The following is a 13,225-nucleotide window of genomic DNA, read 5'->3' as shown; positions in this document are numbered from 1 at the left end:
TTATTATAGATACCTCTCAATAAAATAAATTCTTACAGATGGTTACATTTAAAATATTTTTCAAATTACTTCACACATCACACAAGTCACCACAACATACATACAGGGACTGTCAAAAGTGCATAACAGGCAGAGTTACAGCACGCAGTTGGCTCTTGATGAGTCTTCCATGGCCAGGAACCTGTTCAGTTTGAACTTCAAGTCAATTGGATGGTCACTGGGAGGACTGTAATTCCCTCTCATTGTTGAGCTCAGGTAGGGAATGAGCGCACAGTTTTCTTCAAATAGGGCCAACTTTTTTTTGTACTTCTGGCGAGTGTAGTCTGTGCTTTTGTTGTTGAAAGCTGAAAAAAATATTGAGCTTTTGTTTATTACACAAATTAGAAGGATTACCGGCAACAGTAAACAGTAAAGTAAAAGTAAAACCAAACACACACACCCCGTGTTTTCAAGAAAAGAGTAGCTGACAACAACCCTCCCATTCAAACTCACCAGTACTGTATGTTTAATTTACTTGATTTATTTTACCTTTGAGATAGAAGGCGACATAGAGGAGTGATGATCTCTGTATAGTGAGGAAGGGATGCTTTGGTTTGAAGCACCCAACAGCTGTCATGGCCTTGATGACTGCTACTGCCACACCCTGAAAAGTACAGACATTACTCAAAACAGAACAGATGTTTGCACTTATAGTAAATCTTGATATCACACAATCTCTGCAGATGGGACTAATTAGCATTTTGTATAGGTGTATTTATGTGTATTTGACCTGTTCCAGGTAACCCAACGTTGGAAGGGAGGTGAGGGGTACAGGCTCACAAAGAGGAGGAACTTTACAGGGCAGCCTCTGGTCCCAATAGGTTTCAGGAGTCCTTGATAAATTAAGTGTGAACATTCAGTTTTACCAAATAGACCAAAGTTTAGTAAAGCAATTCATGGTTCACTGCCAACAGTGTTTATCCTTTCATATGAGTCAGACACATTTCTGAAATTTGCAAAGAGAAACAAACCTCAAAAACTTGTTCTGTTTCTGCTTTGTCTCAAAAATGTAGATCCGTTCTCTGTACTCCACAGCATATTCCATCTTTCCTCGAACCAGGGCTTCATACCTGAGAACAACACACAAAGAAAACAAATACAGTAAATAAATGAGAGCAGTTCGAGATCTGACACTATTTAAGCCATCAACATGTCTGTTGCGATCCTGTTGGGATGTGATGTTGGACCAATGGTTTTCTCTATTATGTGTCGTTTATTATTCACACTAGTTTTCATTACCAGTTTTCATTATGTGCTTGTAAAATGCACTGTACTTAAACCAGGGAACACTGTTGCTAAATGAAAACCTCTGTTAATCCAAATAAAAGTTGATTATGTAACCAAACACTTACTATAAAACCTATTAAAATGATCTATTAAAAATTAAAGTTTGGTTCATATGGATCCCTTTGCACTAACAAAAAATAACTAGGCTTTTTATTCATGTTCGACAATGAACCAAAGAATCTAGTGGTGTGCACAGTTTTTACCATTTTGACATATGGTATGTTTTCAAACAAGTGAGATATGGCAAGGGTTAGACTTGATACGGGTGAATACCATACCTTTGCTTTCCATCCAGATAAGTGACAGGACAAAAGCCTTTCATCTCAATTTGCTGTGGGAACTTGTTCTTCACCTGAATCTCAGTTAGTTTTCTTGGCAGCAGATGGGGCTGTGGGAGGGTGTAGGGGCAGCCAGGAGTCACAAATTGATCTGGAGTAGACAGGAACTTCTGTGGGTAAGAGAATAATACATTCATTAGTCAACATGAATGTGTCCTTTATAATTGTAGAGTATGATATAGAATTAAGTAAATTCCAGAGGAATGACCTAAATCACCCAGAATTTAAGATATCTTAAAAGCAAAACAACATTTCAGTATATTGTCTTGACTTGATTGTTCTACACTGACCTCTACATGGTCTTCGCCACATATCTTGTAATATTGTCCCCTGTATTCAGCAGCATGAGACAACACTGTAACTTCTGAACAGTCCATCAGGTGATGATGTAGAGCCAGGCACACAGGACAGTACTGGCCAAACTCTCCAAGCCTATGGAGAAGCTCCTTAGGCGTGATACACAGCCTATTGATGCACGCTGCTTGACCTGCACAATTACAGAGCATGGGCAATGACCTGATATTTGTCCTCTTAACAGCAAACTAGATGCAGTTTATCATTAACTTGGTCTTTATTTTACTTTTTAAATTCATTTATGTCCAAAAATCACATTTTCCTTTCTGTTCCTACTTTATTTTGTAACAGATAGTACTGTATGGTGTGCTATATATTTAAAATGTTTTTTCACTTCAGGTATAAAATTTCCTTCTGGGCTGATGCCTGATTAAGCTTCTAGTACTTACCTCTCTGTATCCTGTCCAGGTAACTATAGATGTATCTCATGCTGATACTGACTTCCTTTATAATGCTGTTCCAGAGCCACCATTTGCTCTTTAAGCCATCAAGCAGAATCCAGTTCTGATATTCTTGCTGATAGTGCTTCCTCACCAGCTCCACCTCCTGCTTGTAACGAGAGTTACGGATGTGGTGGATCTCGGAGCTGTCGTGCATCAGGTGAGGTCTAGGAGGGCACATTTTATGACATAAGGTTTAAAGGCTTGTGAACTTGAAAATATGCATAATTTCAGTATGTTCATTATCCCTATTGTTCCTCTCACTTGTTGGGCTTCATTTTGTCCTCAAGGCCTCTCCTCAGCACCTCGACTGTGTCCAACTGAAGCTCAACCACAACCATGGGGATGATGCTCCGAGAACTCATGAGCTCTGCCTGCTTAAGTGTCATCGGAAAGCCATCCAAAACATACCTGGAAAAGACATATCATGACATGTGGTAGTGATGTTCCTAAGGTAAGAGTTAGGTCCTTTTTAGGTTTTGAGTTTTGATAAACATAACTCGAATACATGCCCTCATCTTACCCCTGAGTGCTGCAGACCAAGCTCATGAGCGCCACCTCCAGACACTGAATGGCCAGTTCATCAGGCACAACAAGGCCCTGGGAGAGGTGTTTTTTCATCTGGACAGCCAAATCAGTGTGCTCCTTAATGTTCAGCACCATACGCATAACACTGCCAAAGGACAGCCGTGCCAAGCCATATTTTTGAGCAAACATCTTTGCCACTAGAGAGATAAAAATAAACAAAGAGAAAAGAGAAACATAAGTCTGTGAGAAAGTGGAAACTTTAAGTCATTTATTTTGCAGCTGGTGCAAGTCTTACCAGCAGTTTTTCCAGATTTGGGTGGTCCAAGGATGGCCATTTTAACAGGAAGGGATGGGGAAGGCTTGGACTGCCTGAGGTACTTTAAAGGGTTGAGCATAAATGTGTTTCGGTTCTCCTTAGATGCAAAGAAGTAGATAAACTGATGGAAGATCAGGGGGTGTGAGGTACTGAGAGGCCACTGCAGAGGTTGGATTAGGTCCCCCTCCCTATATTGCTGTAGAAATTGGATAAGTGTGGAGACAATAAACATGAAAATAAACAGCAATACACTATGCCGGTGCATATTCTCATTTGTCCAGGTCATAGTATTTCAAAGGAGGTTAAATCGAAAGCAACTGAACTTAGTTATTTGTCTAGGAAGACGTTTCACCTCTCATCCAAGAGGCTTCATCAGTTCATGTACGCAGCTGACCAGGCTGGGACTGGTCCAACTATCTGGTGTGGAGACTCACTATTTAACCTCTTGTGTGGGCGTTTCACAAGGGTGATGATGTCACTGGTTCCCTTTTGTGCTCCAAGTGCCAACGACAGTAGTTGGAGTGACAGTCGTTGGTGGGAAGTTGGTTTCGACTTCGTTAGTGCCCTATTGTGTTCTAACGACAGTCGTTGGAGTCACTTGCCACTTGTGAACAGTAGTTGTTCTTTGAGGCTAGATTGTTGAGTCTCCTGGGAAGGGATGAAAGGGCAGCATTGTAAATTGGGGATAGGTGGTGTCTCAGACCTCCTCCCCTGTTGAGGGTTGGTTTTTCTACTTTTACAAAAATGGCTTCTTTAACTCCTCTTTCAAACCATCTGTCCTCTCTGTCTAGGATTTGGACATTGCTGTCTTCAAAGGAGTGGGCTTTCTCCTTGAGATGTAAATGAACAGCAGAGTCCAGTCCTGAGGAGTTTGCTCTCCTGTGTTGGGCCATGCGTTTATGCAGTGGTTGTTTTGTTTCTCCAATGTAGAGGTCTTTGCATTCCTCGTTGCATTGGACTGCATACACCAGATTGCTTTTGTGGGTGTGTGGTGTTCTGTCCTTGGGATGTACCAGTCTCTGTCTGAGTGTGTTGCTGGGTTTGAAATACACAGGGATACGGTGTTTGTTAAAGATCCTCCTGAGTTTTTCTGATACTCCAGACACATATGGAATGACTATGTTTTTTCTCTTGTTTTGTCTTTCTTTCTCAACCACTTTGCTGGTTTTCTTTCTGGAAGCAGCTGCAGTTTTCACAAAGGTCCAGTTAGGGGCAGAACACAAGCACCTGAGAGGCGCCCTCACAACTTGTGGTTACCCTAACTGGACCTTTGTGAAAACTGCAGCTGCTTCCAGAAAGAAAACCAGCAAAGTGGTTGAGAAAGAAAGACAAAACAAGAGAAAAAACATAGTCATTCCATATGTGTCTGGAGTATCAGAAAAACTCAGGAGGATCTTTAACAAACACCGTATCCCTGTGTATTTCAAACCCAGCAACACACTCAGACAGAGACTGGTACATCCCAAGGACAGAACACCACACACCCACAAAAGCAATCTGGTGTATGCAGTCCAATGCAACGAGGAATGCAAAGACCTCTACATTGGAGAAACAAAACAACCACTGCATAAACGCATGGCCCAACACAGGAGAGCAAACTCCTCAGGACTGGACTCTGCTGTTCATTTACATCTCAAGGAGAAAGCCCACTCCTTTGAAGACAGCAATGTCCAAATCCTAGACAGAGAGGACAGATGGTTTGAAAGAGGAGTTAAAGAAGCCATTTTTGTAAAAGTAGAAAAACCAACCCTCAACAGGGGAGGAGGTCTGAGACACCACCTATCCCCAATTTACAATGCTGCCCTTTCATCCCTTCCCAGGAGACTCAACAATCTAGCCTCAAAGAACAACTACTGTTCACAAGTGGCAAGTGACTCCAACGACTGTCGTTAGAACACAATAGGGCACTAACGAAGTCGAAACCAACTTCCCACCAACGACTGTCACTCCAACTACTGTCGTTGGCACTTGGAGCACAAAAGGGAACCAGTGACATCATCACCCTTGTGAAACGCCCACACAAGAGGTTAAATAGTGAGTCTCCACACCAGATAGTTGGACCAGTCCCAGCCTGGTCAGCTGCGTACATGAACTGATGAAGCCTCTTGGATGAGAGGTGAAACGTCTTCCTAGACAAATAACTAAGTTCAGTTGCTTTCGATTTAACCTCCTTTGAAGCAATACACTATATTATGTACAGGAAATCTGAGAGTTCTGAGTCCTGAATTATAAATACCTTGATGGGATCCCAACAACCAAAGGCGCTATGTAATTTGTAAGAGGAGATCAGCAGCCTTTGTGCCAGGCTGTATGAGATGGGTTGACATTTTTGGAAGAGTGACTCCCTGTTGGTCAGCATAGGCTGTATTTTCTGGAGCAGCTGTTGCTGCACGATTCGGAGCTTGCGAGATGCACTGATTGAGATACTGGGTATGTTTTGCTCACTCAGCAGCTCCTGGTTATAGAAAAGTACACAGCAGAATATATGAGGTTAAATAACCTACTTTATATTGTAGAGCTTTTCCTGGACATTAAATGATGCAGAAACTGGAAGGGTTTGGCAGAAAAATTGTTTGTATTTTACCGTTACAGTAACAAGTTGGTTTTCATCTGTCACGTAACGCTCTTCTATCTCTGTCTCAAGCCTTTCAGCAGCTGCATCCTCAGTCTCATCGTTCACTGTGTCTTCGTTATCCTCTTCTGGAGGAAACTCCTCCTCCAGTGTGGCCTCTATTTCATCTTCTATGTTGCCTGCAGATTCTTCCTCTTCATCTTCCTCTTCCTCTTCCTACTCAGTTAGGTGATGAAGAGTACAAGGAACAGTTAATTAGTGATTGAGAGACTGTTCAGCACTGACTGTGGTGATAACATACCATACCTCTGTTTTAGCTGCCGTACCACCTCTCTCTGCCATGAGTTCAGCCCTTCTCTTGACAATTCTCTCCTCCTGTAACAAGCCATGACAGTTGTGTAAAACATTCACACAAGCCAAGACAACTAATGCTTCATAAGAAAGCTGGTAGAAAAAGTCTATTACCAACTTGCTTACCCTGTTTTTCTTACGCAAATCACGAAGTAGGTTCAGCTGAGCTTCACGGCGGTTGCGACGCTCGCGCCACTTGTCCAGGTATGTTGGTAACAGACGTTTCTGAACATCTGCGACATCCACCGACATGATTACCACAATGTCAGGGAAGAGCTGCTCCTGCGATAGGTACTGCACCTCCTCAGGATTTTGGGGGAAGCCCTCCAAAATAAAACCTGTTGACCTAAGACAGAGATAGAATGTTAAGTTCAGCAAAAGTCAGGTGTTCACAAAAAATAACTGTGCATAAATACACATAAATGCATGTATAATAAATGTAGGCCAATAATTAGGTATGAGAGAACCAATTTAACTCAGCACACAAGCAAATAAGCATATTTGACAACATTTTTACATTTATGAAGATAAAAAAAACTGAGTGTGTGTGTGTGTGTGTGCAGCTACATGTATGGTTCTTGTTTCCAGAATGGCGCAATAACCATATCCAGGATCTGTGGAGTCAGAGGTTCTCCATTTGAGAGGTAGGCTTTGATGGCCATTTCCTTGTCAGTCAGTTCAACTTCCTGCTGTAGACACACACAGATAAATACAAAATTGTGCTGAGTCAGAAAGTATCATAATTCCTTGACTATTAGTTCTAATGAGAAACACGTCTGAGGCAACATAATAATACTGGAAATGTTGACAGAGATTCAGTTTATTGTGGCTGACCTCTATATCACTCTCATTGGCAGAGGTATCTTCCTTCTCCTCCCCTTCGCTCTCCTGCTTGGCTTCCCGTATCAGGATCTCCAAGTCCTCAGGAGACTCCTCTTGGGACTCTACCTCATCAGCATGAAGAACCCGCTTCGTTGTCTTGGCCATGATGAGCATTTGGAGCTGCTCTCTGAACTGAATATGGAAGAGGCCAAGCTGCTGGGCGAGCCACTCACCATTAGAAGTCTTGCCTGACCCACGAGTGCCAAGCAAAAAGACCCGCAGGGCAGGAGGCTTAGATATAAAAAGATTAGAAATGTAAGGATTAGATTAGAAATTGTTTATTTACTTTTTTTTCTTACTATTTTCTTTACTGTCTCATGTCTGTTGTGTTCATACCTTGAGTGGCTCAGTCTTTGCAACAAATTGTGCAGGGTTTTGAAGGAAAGATTCTCTTGCTTCGTCATTGGAAAAGTAGAAGGTCTTTTCACGGTACCTTGCTGCAATGTCTTCCGTGCAGGGGAACAGAATGTTTTGGTTTTTTAAGGCCACAGGGCAGAAATGATGAGTATCACCTAAGAGTCTTTTTGCTGTCATGTCCCCCTGGTTTCATAGAGAAGGAAGAAATCTTGTTAAGGGCTTGTTCATATCAGTAACATTTGTCTACAAAGTAGTGAAACAGCCCTGCAGCTGCAGCCTCCTCACTTATAAACCTGTAGCTTTTAAATTCACATGACAATACTACTTAGTTTACTGACTTCCTCCTCCTCTGCAGCATCATTGTCACTGCTGTTTTCCTCGGCCCTCTCCAACTCTGCTAAGGCCTCCATATCCTCTGCTTCCTCTTCCAAGTCCATTGCTGACAGCTCCCAGGATACATACTGAAAGGGCTCTGTAGCGGACACAGCAGCATAGTCACACATCATCAAAGAGGTTTTCTTTTATTTGAAAAATGGGGTAACAGAGCATGTGTTTGTTGCATTTTGTATGTCTCTATCAGCACAACCAACCTCTTTAATATACTGTATATATGCATGAGTTTTAATTTTGAATAGTCTATTGAAGACTTTTGGAAGAATGTGCATTTAATCATGTAAGGACTTCATAGGCAAAAAATACAGTGATCTCTTGTAACACACAATACCTAGATATATTGAACGTATTTCTCTGTGTGTTTCGCTAGACTTTTTGAATATAAAATTGTGAGATTTGGCCGAAAGAGAGATCTATGTCAACATTAATAAGCTGTTCAAATTAGTCTAAACATTAGTGAATTACTATGTCAGTTTTGGACTACAATTCACGGAGTAAAGGTAAAAATGAATTGTAGATCACTAAACCTGTTGTTAGGGGGGGGGGGGGGGGGCTTCCTGATAGCTGAGAATATTGTTGTCGGATATTGCCCCCGCTCTTTTACAGATGAAAGGAGGCACCAATATGCTTGAGTTTTACACTGTTGACTTGTCCTGCTATTTTCAGCCTTTTCAAAAAACTTTGAAAAATTAATTCTGCTCAGGTTTCATGAATGGACCCGGTATGTGCAGTCAATTACTTTTCATAGTGTAACAAATGTTCAAGACTGTGACTGAGGTTACACTCACTCTCCATCTGAAAGATCATCTCTTGAAGTAAATCCTCAGGGCTTTTGCCATCAATTTCCAGCACTGAGCAGGGAATACTTAGAGCCGACTGCATTTGCTCCCATCCAGACACAAACTGTTGCAGTTGCAGTTTATAGTCATTCATTTCTGGGCCGTCTGGATAACCTAACTCCCACTGATCAGGCAGTATCACAGCTTGAGCAGCAGAGGGAGAACAAGAGGGAAAGAGAATAGAAATTTGTAAAATATGAGAGTGGGGTGTGAATTTGTCTTCCCCTTTTATTAAGAGGAAGTCAGAGCAATTTGCATTTTCGGCCTCAACAACATATTATAGAAACATCTCACCTTCCCCTTTGGTCATATCAGGATGTACAGGGCTGGTGGTTTCAGATGGCTTGGAATTGACTGCATAGGAAAAGATTGCAAAAACACTACTGATGTAAAACAGCCTCTTGAAGAGTCTGAGCATGTAAAATTGATGACAGACAGTTAATACATACCATCAGTTTCCTCAACTACTGTCTCTAGATTTGACTGTGCCTCTGATTCTGGCTCCTTTTGGTTTCTAATGAAATAAATGAAGCAGAGAAACAACAGATACATGAACAAAAAAAACAAAAAAAAACACCAAAATGTCACTGCATGATTTTATCTTCACTTACGGGACCGGTTTATCCTTCTCAGACTGTTCGACTTGCAACCTCTTCCTTACTGCTTTGTCCACGCTCTCCTTGTTCATCTCATACAATCTTTTCAAAACTGTTCAACACATGAACACATGGTGAATGAACACTGACACTATATATTGAAATAACAACTTGTTTGTGATCCTTTATTTCTATGTCTCCTACCTTGGGTTCCACCACTGTCTTTGAGACAAAAGAGAATGTCAGGCAGGGTTTCACCTTGCTGTAAGGCATTCACTTGGGAGAAGTTCTTGGGAAAGCTGTCAAGCACCCAGCCAGTCCTGACCTCTCTGTCTGTGTCTGCATCTTCCATCTGTAACATCAATGCTAATCAGTTTCAAATGGCCACATTTGTGTTTATTCCCGTCTATAGTTTTTTGCAAATAAATTCAATAACTCAAATTTGAACAACAGCCTTGAATAATGTTGCAGAAGGGATGGTTAGCTGAATGTGTATACATTTCTGAAGCTTATGTAAATGCTGCTGCCATGTAGATCTTTAAAGTACCTCTTTTACACAGTTGTCCAGGGCCTTAGCATACAAGTCAAGGGGAGAGGTGCATAATTTTTTGGCTTCCTCCATTGCACTAAGCACCATGGCCTTCACCTCTGGATGATCTTCTGTCACTGAGAACAGAAACATTAGCATAAAAATTAAATTCCCTGTTTGTAACAGAATCATTGAGACAACTCATTGAGATCCAGCAAGACACCATCTGACACAGAGACAGTACAAGTATAACAGATTGTGAAGGAGATAACGTATCCTTGCCTGAACTCTCTCCATCATCCTGCTCCATCTTCAGCTTGATATTCTCTATAGCGACCTGTGTAGTCTCGTCTTTGACTTTATCAAGCCTCTCTTGTTCAAACTTGATCAGAACTGGCTGTACCAGATCCTCCATGTCAAGCACTAATGCATGGTAGTGCTGGGCTAGGAGCTTACATAGGGTGCTCTTTCCTGCTTGAGGAGGCCCAATGATGGAAACCCGACAAGGAGGCCTGGGCATTGGAGGAAGTAAATACCGTCTGGGGTTTTTGACAAATTTCTGGTAGGCCTCTTGAGACGAGAGGATGTACACTTTGTCCTGGAAGCTGTGTTGAGAGACGGTAAAACACATTCTCATTGTAAACTTCTGGGTAGATTGTTCACCAGGCAATAGCCTCTAATAAGCACGCACCCCACAGAGAATTCAGACTGGCCAGGAATGACCTTGCCCTCCTTCAGAGCAACAGGACAGGTTTGTCCCCAGCGGCTCCTTCTCCACCTGAAGCCAGGGGCTACCTGCCTGGAAGAGGACAGAATTCTCAGCATCATGTCCTGGAAAAGAGAACAACTCAGAATTAAACTATTTCTAGTTCAATTAGAATCACATGTGTGTTAAAGTTTTTTTTAAATGCTGGTGGTCTTAAAGCATTCACACAAGTGACTGTGTTTTGATGAAAAAAACAACAACAAAAAAAACATGATCATTAATGTCAAACCGTGCCAACATCCTCTGGCAATTCTTCGTCATCAGTCTGGCGGAGGAGGATGGGAATGGAGACACGTTTTATTGCCATGGATCCAAGACGAGACATTACAGTCTACAGACAAAACAATTAACAAAGTAACATCAGCCTCTCACACATGCTCACTCACACGGACAGCACTGCTGTCTCAAATTTAAGCCAGCACAAAGACTAATGTTGGTGCTGACAATGGTGACTAAATCAATCCAACAGATATGCAAAATTGTGTTTCTTATTATTATTTGTGCAGCTATTTGTTAAAGTTGCTTAATTAATCCCCAGTGTCTTTACCAGGTGTATCTCTTCAGGTGTGTTGTTTCCATCCAGCTCCAACAGGTTGATGGGGTTGTGGTTTGACATGTAGTCCTGAAAAAATATATATCAGTTAACTTTGGTCTATGTCACTTCTTCATTAATGTCTAAGCTATTCGGTGGTTGTGCAGTATAGGTAACTCACCTCTAGTGGTCTGAGTATGGTATCCCTGTACATGTTGATTCTAACAGAAGCATTTTGTGCCAGATTCTCTGGTAGCCACACAATCTGGTCAATAATATCCTTTCCCAGTTCCTCTTCAGCAGCCTGTAATGAAAACAATAGTCTTTTATAATATATATACAATATAATATATTATTTTTAAAAGACAATAATCATATTTATATGCTTGCAATGCAAAACCCAATGACATCACTGAAGGCAGGAAATATTCAGGTATTTTCCCTTGAGCCATACCTTTTCCTTTTCCTCTTCATCTTCTGCTTCCTCATCCTTGCTCTCTTTCTTGTTGATATACACATTTTCACGCTTCCACTGGTCCCTGTTGTACACCTGCCCTGTCTCTGGATACTGCTTCAGACCTGACAGCCTTTGAGCCAGGTCCTTGTCTGCACACTATTGGAAGATGGGAATGCTGTGTTCATAATTAAACCAATGATACACCGATGCACCCTATTAAAAAGAACAAATATTGCTAACTTGAAAAAAAAAGATCAATTGTGGCATTAAGATACAAATATAGCTAAAATGTTAACCTTGATATTAATGATGAAATCAGGTGTTAGCTTGAGGTTTTTGATCAGCTCAATTTGCTCATGAATCTTCAGACAATCTTCTGACAGGAATGGCAGGCAGCTCAGCACATATCCTGGGTTAAAACACAAGATTAATCAAATACAAGCAGTGGGAGAGCCCACATCCCGCTGTTTTGAATGACATTTGCTTTGCTAATATTGGCCGTCCTTGTACACATCCATTCTTTAAAACTTATTTGCACTCTTCAAACACTTATCAGCCAAGCCAGATGTTTATTTGAATGCTTGATTAAATTTAACTTTGAGTACATGATTTACCATAGTGTTCCACATCTGATGAGTTAAGCCTGGCAAGAATCAGCTCCAGCACCTTGTCTTCTGGTATACTTTTCCCCTCGGATAAGATCTTAAGGAGCTAAAATTGTCACACAAGGCAACTCAGTGGCCTCAATGAAGTATTGATGGAAACACATAAAATAAACAATTAACTGTCCTGTATCATGATACAGCATATATCACTTACCTCCATGCCTTGCTTTGTTTTATTTTCTATGTGTGTGTTCAGCAGATCTGAATCTGGAATAAGCAGAAGAGAAATATCTGACATGATGTTGTGCAAAGACATTTTATGTTGGTATAAAGACAAAAAACAAACAAACAATAAGTACTTACCATCAATCAAGATGCACTTCCAGGACTCTGCAATTTTTTTGGCTAAGGTGGATTTGCCAACACCCTACCACACAAAATGTCACACAATTGAAAAACAGACTTAATTTAATCACCACTAAAATAATCAAAGAGGGGGGAAATTACCGGTCTTCCTACAACGATGAAACAGGTGGGTTTGGCCAGAAGACTTTCTCTCTCCGCGTCATCCTCCATTATGTTGTCCACAAAACAGTCCATTTGAGCTAAATAATATCAGGAACAGTAGAATTAATGCTCATACAAAACTGTCAGTTGTTACATGTCTGACGACCTTAACGTTACTAATGTTGGGTATGTTACTAAAAGTTTGTTAGCTACTGTAGCTAAAGGTTGCTTAGCTACAGGATAACTACAGTTAGCTACAGGATGGTAACGGCTGTTACAGTCCAGTAACTTAGTACGTTTATTTACCTTTACTTTGACGCATTCTGTCCATTTTTACCAGTTTAAACTCATAATATTGTTTTTTTTAACCAGCACTAGTTAAATTAAGTTACCTGAACTCTACATAACCCGCATCCATCCACAGTTAACAGCCACCTAACACTGTTGCCACGGCAACTAACAAACACCGGCTTGTTAACGTTTGCCAAAACTGTTACTACTGTCGTCTTCTTACCAGCTCTACTTGTCTACATCCAA

General features: G+C 41.1%; 1 protein-coding gene across 1 annotated transcript; it reads right to left on the bottom strand.

The window, feature by feature from the left end:
* Nucleotides 1-135: 135 nt before the first annotated feature.
* Nucleotides 136-13,117, bottom strand: ak9 (adenylate kinase 9; the record flags this gene model as incomplete). Its single annotated transcript, XM_084000260.1, has 36 exons — nt 13,081-13,117; nt 12,689-12,786; nt 12,545-12,608; nt 12,396-12,448; nt 12,191-12,287; nt 11,873-11,985; nt 11,574-11,732; nt 11,301-11,423; nt 11,135-11,209; nt 10,817-10,918; nt 10,513-10,652; nt 10,104-10,426; nt 9,840-9,958; nt 9,497-9,644; nt 9,308-9,404; nt 9,146-9,210; nt 8,991-9,050; nt 8,646-8,840; nt 7,803-7,936; nt 7,444-7,647; nt 7,060-7,338; nt 6,793-6,911; nt 6,352-6,571; nt 6,181-6,249; nt 5,887-6,090; nt 5,539-5,757; nt 3,282-3,498; nt 2,982-3,183; nt 2,723-2,869; nt 2,408-2,625; nt 1,955-2,151; nt 1,605-1,774; nt 1,011-1,109; nt 770-872; nt 529-643; nt 136-344 (listed from the first exon to the last, which is right to left on the bottom strand). Exons 2-36 carry the CDS (start codon nt 12,779-12,781, stop codon nt 136-138), a joined length of 5,151 nt encoding a protein of 1,716 aa, XP_083856386.1. The 5' UTR covers nt 12,782-12,786; nt 13,081-13,117.
* Nucleotides 13,118-13,225: the final 108 nt, after the last annotated feature.

Source organism: Trachurus trachurus (assembly GCF_905171665.1).
Source record: "Trachurus trachurus genome assembly, chromosome: 24".
Classification (NCBI taxonomy): domain Eukaryota; kingdom Metazoa; phylum Chordata; class Actinopteri; order Carangiformes; family Carangidae; genus Trachurus; species Trachurus trachurus.
This window is presented reverse-complemented; position numbering and strand designations above follow the sequence as displayed.